Raw genomic sequence first — 15,394 nt, forward strand, 5'->3', positions numbered from 1 at the left:
ATAAATAAATAAATAAATAAATAAATAAATAAATAAATAAATAAATAAAGTTGAGGTGAGAGATGCAGATACACTATGGGCAGAAAGGATGACGGGGTCCAACACAAGACTCCAGCAGCCATGTTTAGCTACCAGTAACTACTTCTGGGATCCCAAAATTTCAAGTTCCATGGATGAGGGTGGGAGTAGAGATGGGTGCTAAGCAGGAGAAAGGGTAGGAAAAGTAAAGGTTATCTGAACAGACATTTTTCCAAAGAAGACATCCAGATGGCCAACAGACACCTGAAAAGATGCTTCAACATCACTCATCATCAGGGAAATGCAAATCAAAACCACAATGAGACATCACCTTAGTCCCATTAGAATGGATAAAATAAAAAACACAAGTAATAACAGATTTTGGTGAGGATGTGGAGAAAAAGGAAAACCTGTGGACTGTTGGTGGGAATGCAAACTGATGCAGCCCCACAGAAAACAGTATGGAGGTTTCTCAAAAAATTAAAAATAGAATTATCATATGAACCTATAATTCCATTATTGGGTATTTACACCCCCAAAACAGAAACACTATTTCGAAAAGATCTACGTACCTCTAAGTTTATGGCAGCGTTATTTACAATAACCAAGATGTGGAAGCAACCCAATTTCCATAGATGGATGGATGAAGAAGATGTGGGCTATACCCACAATGGAATATTACTGAGACATAAGAAAGAATGAGCTCCTGCCATCTACAATAACATGAATGGATCTAGTGGGTACAATGCTAAGTCAGTCAAGAGAAAGACAAATGCCATGTGTTTTCACTTAACATAGAACTTAGAAACAATGAAAAAAGAGACAAACCAATAGACGCTTAAATACAAACAAACTAGTGGCTACCACAGAGGAGGTGGGGGGAGGATGGATGAGAGAGATAAAGGGGATTAAGAGTATGCTTTTCATGATAAGCACTGAGTAATGTGCAGAACTGTTGAATTATACTGTACACCTGAAACTAACATAACACTGGGTGCTAATTATACTTCAGTTAAAAAAAAAAGTAAAGGTTATCAGTATTAGAACCTATGCTGCCTCTTCTGGGGTCAGTTTAGGACCTGGGGTAGGCAGAGGTGAGGGAAGGAACAGGAACTAACAGGTGCCACAAGAAGTCCAGAGTGCACTTAATTACCACACTTCCTGACTTTCTCAGACAGGAGATTGCAACCAAGAAGGGATGACAAGCAGATATTGTGGGCAAACTGGAAATGATAAACAGAGTGCCAAAATCAGCCGCTGATAAGAGGGTCTTCCAAGTGGATCAAAGCAGAATCCTACCTTATAAAGAAATAATTGTGAATTTATATATTAGCACCCCTATCCAGTTAAAATTACAAAATCCCACTGGTCTATTTAAAATTGTCTTTTGCGTGGGGATCCCTGGGTGGCGCAGCGGTTTGGCGCCTGCCTTTGGCCCAGGGCGCGATCCTGGAGACCCGGGATCGAATCCCACGTCGGGCTCCCGGTGCATGGAGCCTGCTTCTCCCTCTGCCTGTGTCTCTGCCTCTCTCTCTCTCTGTGACTATCGTAAATAAATAAAAAAATTAAAAAAAAAAAATAAATAAAAATAAAATTGTCTTTTGCTTTCACAATTTATTTGGAAAAATACTATTATAATTCCAAAGGCAAGATGCATTAACACATGGGTTCCTATCAAAACAACCTAAACTGGGATGCCTGCTATAGTCTTATGTGATAAAATGCTACATCAGCTTCCTTTTGTACATTTTTGTAAATAGTTCCTTTTGTGTATAGTACAGATAACCAAATGAAATCTCAGTATAACAATCTAAACTAATCCAATCCATACGCAGAGAAAAGTTAATTATGCAACTAGTTTACCAAGAACATTTCTGGGCAGAGTGAATATGCCTTGCTTCCTCATGTTCATGCTTGGTATTATGGGGATAAAAGGCATGGTTCCTGCCCTCAGGATGCTTACACTGTTAAAAGAAGTAAGAAGGGAATATGACAGGGATTAAGCTCAGTAGTCAATCTGCCTGAGTTTGAGTCTTGGACCCATTACTCACCAGCCAGTGCCCTTGAGCACATCCTGTGACCTCTCCAAACTTTTTCCTCCTCTGTAAAACAGGAACAGACAGGGCCTAACCCAGGAGGGTCCTATGAGGATTCATTCAACAAGGTGTCTGGTATGCAGTAAATACAGTAAATGTTAGTGGCTAGTGTTGTTGTGCTTACTATTATTAGATACCTTAATGTGGCTAGTGCTATAGGAGTTCTAAGAAGAGGAAAGAAACTTTCTGGGCCAGAGTGTTCAGGGAAGGCTAGACAGAAGAGAGAGTTCATCTAAGCTCTGAGGAATGGATGCCATTTAGGTTTGTGGATGAGGGAGTTTGAGAAGAGAGAAGAGAGGGCAGCATGAGCAAAAATGCTAAAAATGATAGGATCAGTATAGGGTAGGCAGATCAGGATGGCGGAGTTGAATTTCTGATTTGGGAAATGCTAGGAGACATGCTAAAAAGGCATATGAGGTATCTGTGTATAGGGGCCTTGCATACCAGGCCAAGGGATCTAGGGGCTATCCCGAAGGCAATGAAAAACTATTGCAGTTAAGAAATACAATTAGAAAGCAATACTTAAAAAGTAATATTAATTTCCCTCACCCAAAATGTAACCAAAAAGGCAGGCCAGTGATTTTCAAACTTTAATATGCGTATCTACCACCCAGGGGTCATATTAAAGTGAACACGTTTGACTCTGTACGTTTGGGGTGGGGCCTGAGATTAGGTATTGCTAATAAGCTCCCTGGTGCTGATACTGCTGGTCCTTGGAATACTCTTTAAATGGCAAGTGTGTATATATTCAACGTAGCTTGATGGAGGAGAGTCACCTGGTAGGAGATAGACAAGATGGCTAGACATGAGGTAGCAAACTCATCATGGGTCATTGTGTCACGGAGATAAAAACCCAGTACGGGAAATTCTGTATTCTGATTTTTAGGATATATGTAAGGGGGACAACCAAAACTCTTAAATGTTAACTCCTAACTCTAAGCCCATTTTTTTCCATGTCTTAAAATAATGTTTATTTAAATATCTCATATAAAATGGCAATTTATTTTATTAAGTACAAGCTTTTCTTATTTTATTAATATGATGCATAATATTATCGAGATTATTTTACCCAGGAGTTAGCTATCTACTGCAAAAGAAAAACATAAGAAATTGATTCCTCTTTCTATAAAGGAAAATGGCATGAATACATTCATGATGTGTGGCTATTAATAACTTCAGGGATGACTGAAAGGGTTAGCAACATTTGGTCATAAGAAAGAAACCGTGGCAACAGTATCTTATGTGACAGTTGGATTAAAAGAAAAATAGCCCTCATGCTATTACAGCAAGAACAGCATATTCAACCATATATGTAGATGAGGAATTGGATACGTTGGCCATAACACTTGTTATAGTGACATCTCAAAAACTAAACCCAGGGTTGGATAGCTGTCAAAGCCAGTAATTTCCTCTTGAGAGCGGTCTTTGTCACACTGACAGACCACATCTGTATTCATGCAGTGGTGGATTCTGAATAATATCTGTGATACACAGGGAAAATAAAGAAGACCGCCATGCCACTCTCCATGATAGATAACCCCACCAGCGAGTTCTGGAATGAGAAGAAGCCTGCCAGATCATATAACACAACAGCCTCATTTCTGAGATGAGGAGAGTGCAGGCCACAGAGGTTCGGTGATTTGTGGGAAGGCGGGTAAGTGGCAAGAACTGGGACTAGAACTCAAGTCTCCTGCTTCCCAGCCGTGGGGCTTACTGCTCCACATGACCTTCACAGGGCGCCAGGGTGGCACTGAGAGTACAATAAAAAACACATAATAGAAAGCCCGTTTGCTACATAAGCCATTCATTTTCATAAAATAGAATCATATATTCAACACGTACAAAATTATACTGTACTGTCGCCAAGCGTGGTGTTGAACACTCTGCTGTGCCTACTCACGTTAAGCTCGCACTCATAGTGGATTATATATGCACAAATAACTATGACTAAGTATAAAGAAGGAAAGATACGACAGAAATTTAAAGCAGAAGGTGAAGATAATTTCCTTTTGGGGGTTGCAAGGTGGTGGGTAAGGTGTAGGGCAGGGCCAGCTTTCAGGCTAAGAAAAGTTTAACAGAGGGACCTTGAAGGCGAGTAGAATTTGCATATGGATGGGCTTAACATAGAACAGGACTACAAAATCTGGACATCCTAACTAAAAAGGATTAAATATTCCTTCCAATCAAATAATATATCCTTGATAATATGAACTAAGTTAGCTTAATGGAAGAAACCAAAATAACACATTCTATTTGAAAATCTGCATAATGAGGTCATCACTCTTCTCTACTGGTTTCCCACCAGTTGCTAAGCCTCAATTCCTGCGTCACCAATTCTAAAGTTATACTGGTAAAAGGACACTCTTCAAATGCAAGGTTATTACTTTTGTTCACAGTACAAAATCAATTAAAAACCCTCTGGGGGAAAAAAAAAACCTCTGAAAAACTGGAATTTTCTTAAAACGATTAGAATATATTTCGATAGCTGGATTTTTTTTTAAAGATTTTATTTATTTATTCATGAGAGACAGAGAGAGAGAGAGAGGCAGAGACACAGGCAGAGGGAGAAGCAGGCTCCATGCAAGGAGCCTGATGTGGGACTCGATCCCGGGTCTCCAGGATCAATCACACCCTGGGCTGCAGGCGGCGCTAAACTGCTGCGCCACCGGGGCTGCCCGATAGCTGGATTTTTAAAGTAGAGTTTTATTCAATATGTTGTATGAAATCCTCAAAGAAATGAATTTTTTTTTAAGATTTTATTTATTTATTCATGAGAGACACACAGAGAGAGGCAGACCCACAGGCAGAGGGAGAAGCAGGCTCTCTGCAGGGAGCTCGATGCGGGACTTGATCCCAGAACCCTGGGGTCTGAGCTTAAGGCAGATGCTCAACTGCTCTGGGCCTCAAGAAATGAAATTCTGAGGTCAGCTTGAATAGCTTACACACACTGATACTGCCCATTCAGAAACCACATGCAAGAGGATAATCAGAAAAGGAAAACTCTGGCAATACAATTCTGAAACAAAAAAGTGAAATAAAAACAAAGAAGATAAAAGAAATTGTGAAATAAAAATTGAAAATTCAAGAAGTCTATTTCTTTGGCCATTATACTTACACACCAGATATTGCTTGTAACAGCTATCTGTATACAAAGAATGAGATAGGACTTCTAGATTTGAAAAAAAAATACTTTTCTATACACAGAAGCATGCAGATAATTCTGGATCAATAATCATATTCATCATAGTAGGTACTCACTATAATAACTGTGTTCATATTGAGGTCACATGACTACATTTATAAGAGAACCATTCTGATACACAAAATAATGACTAGGAAACCTTTCCTTGTCTGAGAAAATGATATGCAACAAGTGTGCTACCAGCAGAAAAGAATTCCAGAAAGTTAAAGAAGAGTGAGAAATATTACTTCAAAAGAGAGGCAAATGAATTGAAAAATAAGTGGTAAAAAAAAAAAAAAAAAAAAGATTCTATTTACTTATTTGAGAGAAGAGAGAGTAGGGAGGGGCAGAGGGAGAGAGAGAGAATCCCAAGCTGACTCCACACTGAGCACAGAGCCCAACATGATCTCATAACCCTGAGATCATGATCTGAGCTGAAACCAAGAGTTGGATGCTTAACCAGCTGAGCCACCCAGGCGCCCTGAAAAATAAATGCTGTTTTAAATCACTCTCCTTTAGGCCCCTTGGCTCTGTAAGACTCTCTTCCAATCAGTGTAAAAGAAGAGTCTGTTAGTTCATTCTATCCAAGGTCATGACAACCCTTCCCTCTATAATGGCCGTGACATGAGACATGTATGATCTTTCTGCCAAGAAAATATCTATCACTTCCTAAACCCCTACTCCACTAAAACTCTGACATTGAAAATATCTTCACCAAAAAGTCATAAAATGCTCTTATTATCAACCCATTTTTAATATCCAGAAAAGGAAAGTTAGAGGTTCCTTGTTTTTTTACCTTCCCCATGTAATATGAAGAATGAGATTCTTACACCAAAAATATCAGATACACTGGGATGCCTGGGTGGCTCAGTCAGTTAAGCACCCACCTTCAGCTCAGGTGATGATTCCAGGGTCCTGAGATCAAGTCCTGCATTAGGTTCCCTGCTTAGCGGGGAGTATGCTTCTCCTTTTCCCTCTACCCCTCCTCCTTGCTCATGCTTTCTCTCTCTTGCTCTCACCCTCTCTCTCAAATAAATAAAATCTTAAAAACATATATATCAGATATAACTTTAAATGTCTCCAGTCATGATTAAAGAGAGTTTTGGTGCCTCGATATTTCCACATTACTTTAGTATCTGGCAATCTGCCTGCACACTCAGAACCTCAGACAGCAGGTCAGGAAGTGGGGCTTCTGCACATCCACATTTCATTTCATTGCTGGAAAGCAGAAGCTTCCCAGAGCTTTTTGCCAATTGACAGGTGGTGGGAAAGAGCAAATCTCAGTGCTTACAATGAGATGGAGAAAGCTCCTAGGCATGGAGAAGTAAATATACCCACGCAGAGAAAAGGCCTGCCAGAAATACCACAGGGTGCTGATGGCGGGCAAAGTCAGGAAAGAACACGAAGCCAGCTCCTTGATAACAAACAGCTGAGGCTAAATTGTGAATTGCAAGCGACCCCAAAATAAAGCAAAGAGAGGCCATTAGAGATTAATTCATGAAAACCCCATGCAAAAAGACAAAAATGGAAGGCAAAGCCATGTGTAGTTTAAAGCTCCTGACTGCATTTTAAAGTACTTTTTCCTAGTTTGGAAGAAGTAAATTAAACCAGAAAAAAAATAAATACCTGTGAGAACTTCACTGTCACTGGACAGAGTAAGTGACAAGGAACTAACAATTTTTATTAAGTACCATGCATGAGGCACCATGCTGGGAAAAGTGGAAGTTGTAGGTAAGCTCATAAACTCAAAGAGCTTGTAGTACCTTATGAAGATAATCCCGAACACTGTATTTGTGTTTATGAAGTAAGTGAAAAAAAATACATACATAAATACTACCAAAATTTAGTGAAAAGAGACAAGATTGTTCAATATAAAGAAAAAGAAAATTTTATTGAGCAGGACCTTAAAGGCAGGTCTAATCTGGGCAGGTAGGAAGTAAAGAAAGGCAGTGCCAGCAGAGGAAACAGAATGAAATTTAAATACACATCACATGTTCAAAGGAACAACCATTACGCCAAGGGAAACACAGGACTTTGGGGCTAATGAAAGATGGGTGTGAAAAGGAACCAGATGTTGGAGAGCCAGGTTAAATAGTTCTAACCTTACCTGTTAGAGGCACTGAAGATTTCAGAATGTTTAAAAAAAAAAAAAAAAAACTATAAAATTTTCTATGAGTTCTGTAAGTATTAAAGAGGAAAGATATTTTATAACCCTTTAGTGCTAGAAACAGCTTATCATCTCACATTCATCATATCATACAAACAAGTACTCTTCAGTTCTCAAACCTCTTGAACTTCCACCATTTGTAATAGGTAGGGAAAAAAAAGATCTTCAAAGAAAGAATTTAACTCCTGAATAATGAAACATCACCTCTGATATAGCTTCAGTTATTTTAGCACACAAATTATAATTACTAGTTCTAAGTAGAAAACAAAGTTTCAAATAATGGAAGGAATCTTATATTTTGAATCCACATATTAAACGTTTTAGGATATCTTTAGAGCTAAGATAAACTAATACCAATTTCTGTCTCTTGGTTTAAGAAAGTAACTTGTTCTTCAAAACCCTTCCCTTGGAAGAAAACTTATTTTCCTTAATTTATATGAAAAAAAAAAAGCTATAGGGATGCCTGGGTGGCTCAGAGGTTGAGCATCTGCCTTTGGTTCAGGGCATGATCCCAGTTCAGGGATCAAGTCCCACCTTGGGCTCCCTGTGAAGAGCCTGCTTCTCTCTCTGCCTATGTCTCTGCCTCTCTGTCTCTCATGAACAAATAAATAAAATCTTAAAAAAAAAAAAAAGAAAAAAAAGCTGTTATTAGCACCCAATCACTCATTAAAAATAAAATCTCAAAATCATTGTTTTCCCTAATAAAGCAAACACATCTATAAAACAAGAATCGTAAGTAAATAGAGGCTGAGGGAAGATACCATAAAATAATAGAGCAAAATAACAAAAGGAAATTAAACATCAGCATATGTAGCTTAAGAATGAAGTATATAAAAGAAAAAGGAAACCATAACAGAGAAAAAGAAAATCCACATTGAACACAGGACAAAGAATAGACTGCTGAAAATATGTGACAAGACATGGTGAGCAAAACAAGCCAACAAAATAGAAGCCAACAGACAATTTAAGAGGACTTTCAACATAAGATTAATCAGTATTCTCAAAGAAAAGGAAAGTGATTAAAAAATGTTAATGTTCAATCCATTATATATTCTTATTCAAGGACAATGGCCCAGCAAAACATTTTGAAATGTGAGAGACACCAGGGAATGCAGTTATGATCCCTATGAGAGGACAGAGTTCAACTAAGTAGAAACTATGGCACAAGGCCTAGAGGTGAACTGTGAATCCACGTAACTATAGAACTAGAACAAGAAATTATGATTGCTAATCATAAATGTTATACTATATATACCCATTAGAGATGTGTTATAAACCCTGACAATATATATATATTTAAAACCATATAGCTCTTATTCATGATAAAATCAACAATGTAAACATTCCTGGAGTAATTAGGCAGCAATTCACAAACCTAAAAATATCTCATTTAGCTCTTGGAATGCTTTAACGAATGATCCATCAACTTACAAGCAAAATGATTCTTTGATGTCTTATGCCCCCTATCTGTCTCTTTGAGTTGGTTGTTTTGGTTGGTTGGTTTTATTGTTGTGGTTAGTTGGTACAGCTTAAAAAAATTAAGGTGCAGTATGGACAACTACTTCTGAAAGAAACCAAGCTTGATTTTATTAGTTTCTTAGGAAACTATGGCAGTCAATGAATTGAAGGTAATGAAAACTTCAGTCATTTACACCAAAGATGACCCTGTCTCTCTAGGATTCTCCCACTCTAACAGTCTTCTTCTAGTGTCTTTGGTTATCAACTTTCTTCTGGGTAACTGTGGACCTGGGAAATGAACTCCATTCCCAATGGTCAATTAAGTCAAACGCAACTCCCACTGTGCAAAAAGTGAGTGTCTAACCTTAGAAACATTATGCAATTTTGTATCACTAACAGCCTTAGCAACTGATTTTTTTTCCTTATTCTTGAAAACTGTTGGCACCACTGAAACAGAGTTTTGTGGAAGACAGACATCTCTGCATCTTTGACCTACTTCAATCTGTACTTAGAGGAACTATTTTCCTCTCCTTATTTGGTTTCACAGCTTCATTTAATATGTGTTATGCATCATTTATTCTCATTTGGGGACTGTGGTGCTAAAAATAATAAAAATGAGAGTTTAAAATGGGCATGTTCAATTAACAAAAGTGCCTTGTTTGGCTGTGATCTCCAGACTGTTTCAATCCATAACCATAAGAAGTATAAGATTTGTGAGCAAAAAAAAAAGATTTGTGAGCATTTGGTATATTTATTTACAGGTGAATTGTGCACATGCTGCTGAATTAATATTGTTTGTACACTACAAGGCATAATATAGAAGGGCTGTATTTAAGTGTATTTTTCAAAAATACACTTGAGCTATGAGGTTGTACCTACTAAAACTGTTTAACATATAAAGGTCAGCAATTATGGGCACTTGCCTTTTTGTAAAAGAAATATGCAGTAACAATTCTCTGTTCTTTCCTTCCATGAGGTAGAAATACATTGATGCTCATTACTCATCTCATCACAAAGTGTATACAAAGATGCTACTATATTTCAAAGGTTTTGCTGTTCTAGAATCAACTAAGTAATACTGTTCTATGGCATTCTGTCTACATCTGGCTTTAACTCCTGTGGTCTCCTTCAATAGCTTGCTCAACAACTTGCTTGTGAATATTACAGTAAAAGAACATCATAAAGGTCACCATTAATGACAGTGAGAGCAAGTCCTTATTTCAAATAACTTGATCATTTCTATTGAGCAGCACTGACTTCTGATCAGATTTCATGAAATTATTTTTACCCCAAATGGGAATATCTGCCATCTGTTACTACTATCCACTTTTTTCTTCCTCTCTAACAGCAACTTAAAGGGCACATGACTACACAGAGCGAAGACAACGTTTTTCCAGTCTCTTCTCTCTTGCAGCTATCCATGGCATTAAAACCGAGTTTAGGTCACTAGGGTATAAGTAGAAACAATGGATAGCCTTAAGAGGAAGTGAGTATCTTCTGCTTCTGCTTCCTTTCCTCTGTCCTAGCTAGAATCCAGATGTGATGGCCAAAATCTAAGCAGTCACCTTGCAGCAAGAGGGAAATGCCTGGTGTTGAGGCAGCCAGCACAGTAAGAGGAAAGGAATCCAGGTCTTTTATGAATTTGTTGCCATCAAGTCAGCCCTGGACTGCCTGTGTTTATGTAGGAGAAATATACTACTGTCTTTTTTTTTAGTTTCGTGAGATTTTGGGTTTTCTGGCTCTTGATGCAGGAGGGATCACTAACAGATACACCTGGGAACAGATGATGAAAAGCTCATGCAAAGGCTCAGAGAAGACTCAGCTCTGCCGTCTTGTCACATCACGTGCTTATGATGTCCCTATGGCCTTTACTCTGCAGCTTAACAGAAATTGCATTTAAGCCACTTGCCCATATTGTCAGGATTTGTCTAAATAAGGAAATAATATAACCACTATGTCTACTCTATCAGGGATACATGAACTGCAGCATTTATCAACAACTTTGAAAGCAAATGAATGAGGGGACCACCATCAAGAAACCTCCACTCTTCAGACAACTCAAGACTCATGTGTAACATCATCCATGTTAAACATGAATAAAGTTTCTTTTTTTTTCCTGATACACACACACACACACACACACACACACACACAAATTCTACTTTTCCTTTGTTCCTCTCCCATTCTTATCAATAAACGTCTACACACATCTCCCTGGTGTACAAGCACTCCACTATCAAGGGCACAGACAGGAAAAAATCTACATAAACAAGTATTCTTTCTAAGACTGAAAACTTATAAAAGCAAATGGTAAGTCAAGGGGTGGGTATACATAAAGATTTTTGTGCCTTACCTGAATACGTCCAGAACAGTCCTTTCTGATAACTTGGGAGCTACCAGCCTAAATGCTTTCTTGAAATCTTCCAAAGTTAAATACCCACGATCTATTTGAAATCAAAATATAAAACATTCACTTGCTTCTATAAACCCTGTGAACGGTTATCTCAGTCTTATTTCTCTGAAACCTTATTACTCTAAGAAGAACAGTAAATATAAGGTAATCTGAGATTGTTTCATTGGAAGAATTTAAGAATCTACTAACACTCTCCTTCTGTGCAATTCCAGATGGTCCCATAGGTCATTATTTGATTCTCTGAGTGACAAGGAATGGACTGCAGACATACACTGCCATAATGGCATTTAGGCTTCAAGTCTATGCAAATTGTTGAAACAATTTACTCTTCAAAAATACTGTTTTTCTTGTTTGGTGTTAGAATTGCAAAGATGCTGACCCTGGACTCCACAAGTCTTCCCAACCTGTATGTGATCTGTGGGGCATAGGCGGTTCAAAACCACTTCTCTTAGCTATATCCAGTGTGAGAAAACAATCCTTTCCAATCATGTGGGGTCAGAGTAGGAGTCAAAGGAAAAGGCCATATGGTTCCCCACACCTTTGTAGGTAGCTCATGACCTATATCCCCACATGGCCAGTCCTTTGGCTATTCCCATTACAATGTAGACAAATCCTAAGTACAATTACATAACTGTAAATATTATTTTATCCACGGCAAATGTCAAGAATTTAAGATTGTGATAGAGAAAAAAATTCACACCAACATCTAGGTAATAGCTAATGGATATAGTAAAATAATCTTCCAAGCATATTATTTTATTTACTGAGAGTACATAGCAACTTTTCTTAATAGCAATTTTTTAATATCAAAACAGTTTAAAGATACTTACAGTGCCTGTCAAAAGCTGTAAAGATGTGTCTTATTTCATTCCGATGGAGTTGGACTTCTTTCTTTTTTCTTACAATACTTAAAAACTCCTCAAGCAATATACCTAAAAGTCAGAAAAAAACAATTAGCCAAAAATGACCATCTTCCTCTTTAAGAAAAAGTGATACATATCATGAACAAATTTCATCTTAGTTTTGATGAACAGTGCATATTCCTAAAGATCTATAAAGTTGAAAAAACATTTTGTTAAATGCTAAATAGGCCCAACCCCAGCAATCATTGGCAAAAAATGATAGGCATTGTTGGAGTTCACTGAGCTTTTCCGGGGGATAAAGGAATGGTGACCTCAAAAAAGTGTAATACTCTAGACTCCAAAAGACATAACAGGTCAGAAACTACTTATTAAACAAGGTGTCCTAATTTTTCTTTCCTTATAGTTCTTTGATCCCTTTTTTCCTAGCCAGATGTCATTATGGCAGGGTTTTTTGGGTTTTTTTTGCAACTGGGAGATCGGGGTGAAGAAGTAGTTTCTCAAAAGTCAATACCAATTGCATACCAGAGATAAAGGTGGAGAGAATATTCCATAAACAATAGAGCTGGCATCGTCCCCAGCCTTGGGTATACCCCACCATTACTCTGCAGCCTCAGGCTCTTCTTCCTGTGATTCTCAGAATAAAAGAGCCCAGCATGATCATATGAGGTTGGATACTGTGCTTACAATGTCTATTAAAATGAATTCTAATGTGGATCTTTGTAGTAGGTTTAAAGAGTAGAGCCAAGAATTTAAACATTTTAGTGAACTGAGCCCTAAATATATAAAAAGAACAGTTCGTTTTAGTAACTCAGAATTTCCATTACAAAATGCATCACTATTTTAAAAATAGCCCCAAATCATACAATAACTACGTGCTAATTTTTAAGAACCTGCACTTTTGGTGAGGGAATACTGAGCTGTATACCTTTCCCAAAATAGCTCCAATGGTTTAAAAAAAATAACATAGAAAATAGTTTTCTTAAGGGAACCTCTGTCCAATGTTGGTAGGAATGTAAATTGGTGCAGCCACTATGAAAAACAGTATGGCAGTTCCTCAAAGAATTAACAGAACTACCATATGATTCAGCAATTTCTCTTCTGGGTATTTACCCAAAGAAAACAAAAACACTAATTGAAAAGGTATCTGTACCCTAATATTCACTGCAGCATTATTTATACTAGCCAAGACATAGCAGCAACCCAAGTGTGGGTAAATGGATAAAGAACGTGTGATACATACATACACACACATATACACACAGTGGAATACTATTCAGCCATTAAGAAAAAAAAGAATGAGATCTTGCCATTCTCTACAATATGGATGGACATGGAGGGTATTATGTTCAGTGAAATTAGACAAGGTATGATTCCACTTATATGTGGAATCTAAAAAACAAAACAAATTAATAAACAAAACAAAGCCTAAGAGATACAGAGAACAGATCAGTAATTACCAGAGGGGAGGAGGAGGGGACTGGGTGAAATGGGTAAAGGGGATCAAGAGGTACAAACTTCCAGTTATAAAACAAATAGGTCATGGGAATGTAACATACAGCATGGTGGCTATAGTCAATAATATTGTATTGCATATTTTAAGGTTACTAGGAGAATAGATCTTGAAAGTTCTCATCAAGAGAAAAAAGAATTTTGTAACTCTGTATGATCACAGGTGGTAACAACTTATTGGGTCACCATTTCACAATACATAAACATATTGAATCATTATGTTAAACACCTTAAACTAATATGTTCTGTCAATTACACTTTACTAAAAATATAGTTTTATTTCCCACATTTTTCTTATTTGTAGCTAAAGGTGTAGAAACTTAAAAAGTCAATCTATGTTTAGGACCCACTAGGTGCCACACAGTGTTGAGCTCTGGAAATAGAAAAGAGAACATGCATGATTCCAGTTCCAATGGAGTTACTGGTCTAGTGGAGGGGAGACAGTGATTATACAGGTTCAACTGCACAAGTACACATACTTATAAATCACGGCATATGAATGAAGAGAGAAAATAGGAAGTTCTAAAAGGATGACAGGAATTCTCCTGCAGAGTAGATACTGATGGAGTACTCTCCAAGTGGAGAGAATATTTAAGATAAGATCTATGATAAGAAGGTACCAAGTGGCTAAAGGCAAGGAGGAAGAACATTCCAGAAGTGGAAACAGCATATGCCAAGGCCATTTGGTGGGAAGGGAGAGAACAAAACTGGCCACTGTGACTGGAAAGTGATATAAGAGGACAGGGTTGGCAAGGCAGTCAGGGCCAGAATGCACTGGCCCTTGTGGGCCACAGGAAATAATTTGGATTTTATTTGAGGTGCAACAGGAAGCCAATGAAAAATGAGAATTGGGAAGTGACATAGCATGATTTAAATTTTTTAAAGATCTTTCTGGCCATTTTCTCAAAAAAGGACTAGGGAGAAAGCAAAATAAAAGGTGAGACCAGTCAGGATCCTGCTGGCCAGAAATAAGGTTGCTAGACTGCCAGCAGTGGGAACAGGGAGGAGTGGAAGGTTTCTAGACATTGCTTGAAATAGATGAGGGGTGAGATGTGGTGGGTCAGAAAGGAGATGCCAAGAGTAACTCCTAGGTCCCGGCTTGAGGAGTCATTTTGAGATGAGAAAGACAAGGGGGAGAGGTGTAATGTGGACAAGTCAACTGTCTGATGCTTTGGAGACAAACCATGAGCAAAAGTCAAGGCAGCAACTGCATATCCCTAAGCAACAGGGCACACCTCCCAGCACCTCCCAGGGTGCCTGGCATGTGCTCAGTAAATGTGTGTTGTATGGAACTAGTATATGCAGCCTTCCTCCCATCACAGCTGAAGATCCGTAGGGATGCAGCTCTGTCTTCATCTGGTGACCTCTGAGAACGGAGAACATACTCAGACCACTTGCTGAGGATAAAACTGAAGTCTAGTCATGCCACGTTCCCACAGGATCAAATCCGTTAACTTTACCTTCATGCATGCCAAAATCTCATCAATTAGATAGCATCTAGATTATCTGAAATTTCTGAAAAATATATTTACTGATCTCAGGGTGCCCTAGGAGACCCTTCACAATCTCCTCCAGTCTACCTTTCTGGCCTCTCTAGCAAACTTCCTGAGGCTTCCCCCAGGCAACAGACCCTTTTATACCTTTGGGCACATTGCCTGGAAGGGCTTCTCCTTTCTCTCCTACTGAAAA

General features: G+C 38.2%; 1 protein-coding gene across 19 annotated transcripts in view; it reads right to left on the reverse strand.

Annotated features, from left to right (window-relative positions):
- The window catches only part of EFCAB11 (EF-hand calcium binding domain 11), a 145,180-nt gene that overhangs the window by 111,938 nt on the left and 17,848 nt on the right, over positions 1-15,394 (reverse strand). For all 19 annotated transcript variants that reach the window (XR_005363679.1, XR_005363680.1, XR_005363678.1 and 16 more), the window contains exons 4-5: positions 12,164-12,265; positions 11,274-11,364 (exon numbers count right to left, since the gene is read on the reverse strand). Coding sequence is in view for 7 of the 19 variants with exons in the window: in XM_038545531.1 (XP_038401459.1) it covers positions 11,274-11,364; positions 12,164-12,265 (193 nt within the window). In the remaining 12 variants the exon portion in view is untranslated. The remainder of the gene's footprint in view (positions 1-11,273; positions 11,365-12,163; positions 12,266-15,394) is intronic.

This window comes from Canis lupus, chromosome 8 (genome assembly GCF_011100685.1).
Source record: "Canis lupus familiaris isolate Mischka breed German Shepherd chromosome 8, alternate assembly UU_Cfam_GSD_1.0, whole genome shotgun sequence".
Taxonomy (NCBI): Eukaryota; Metazoa; Chordata; class Mammalia; order Carnivora; family Canidae; genus Canis; species Canis lupus.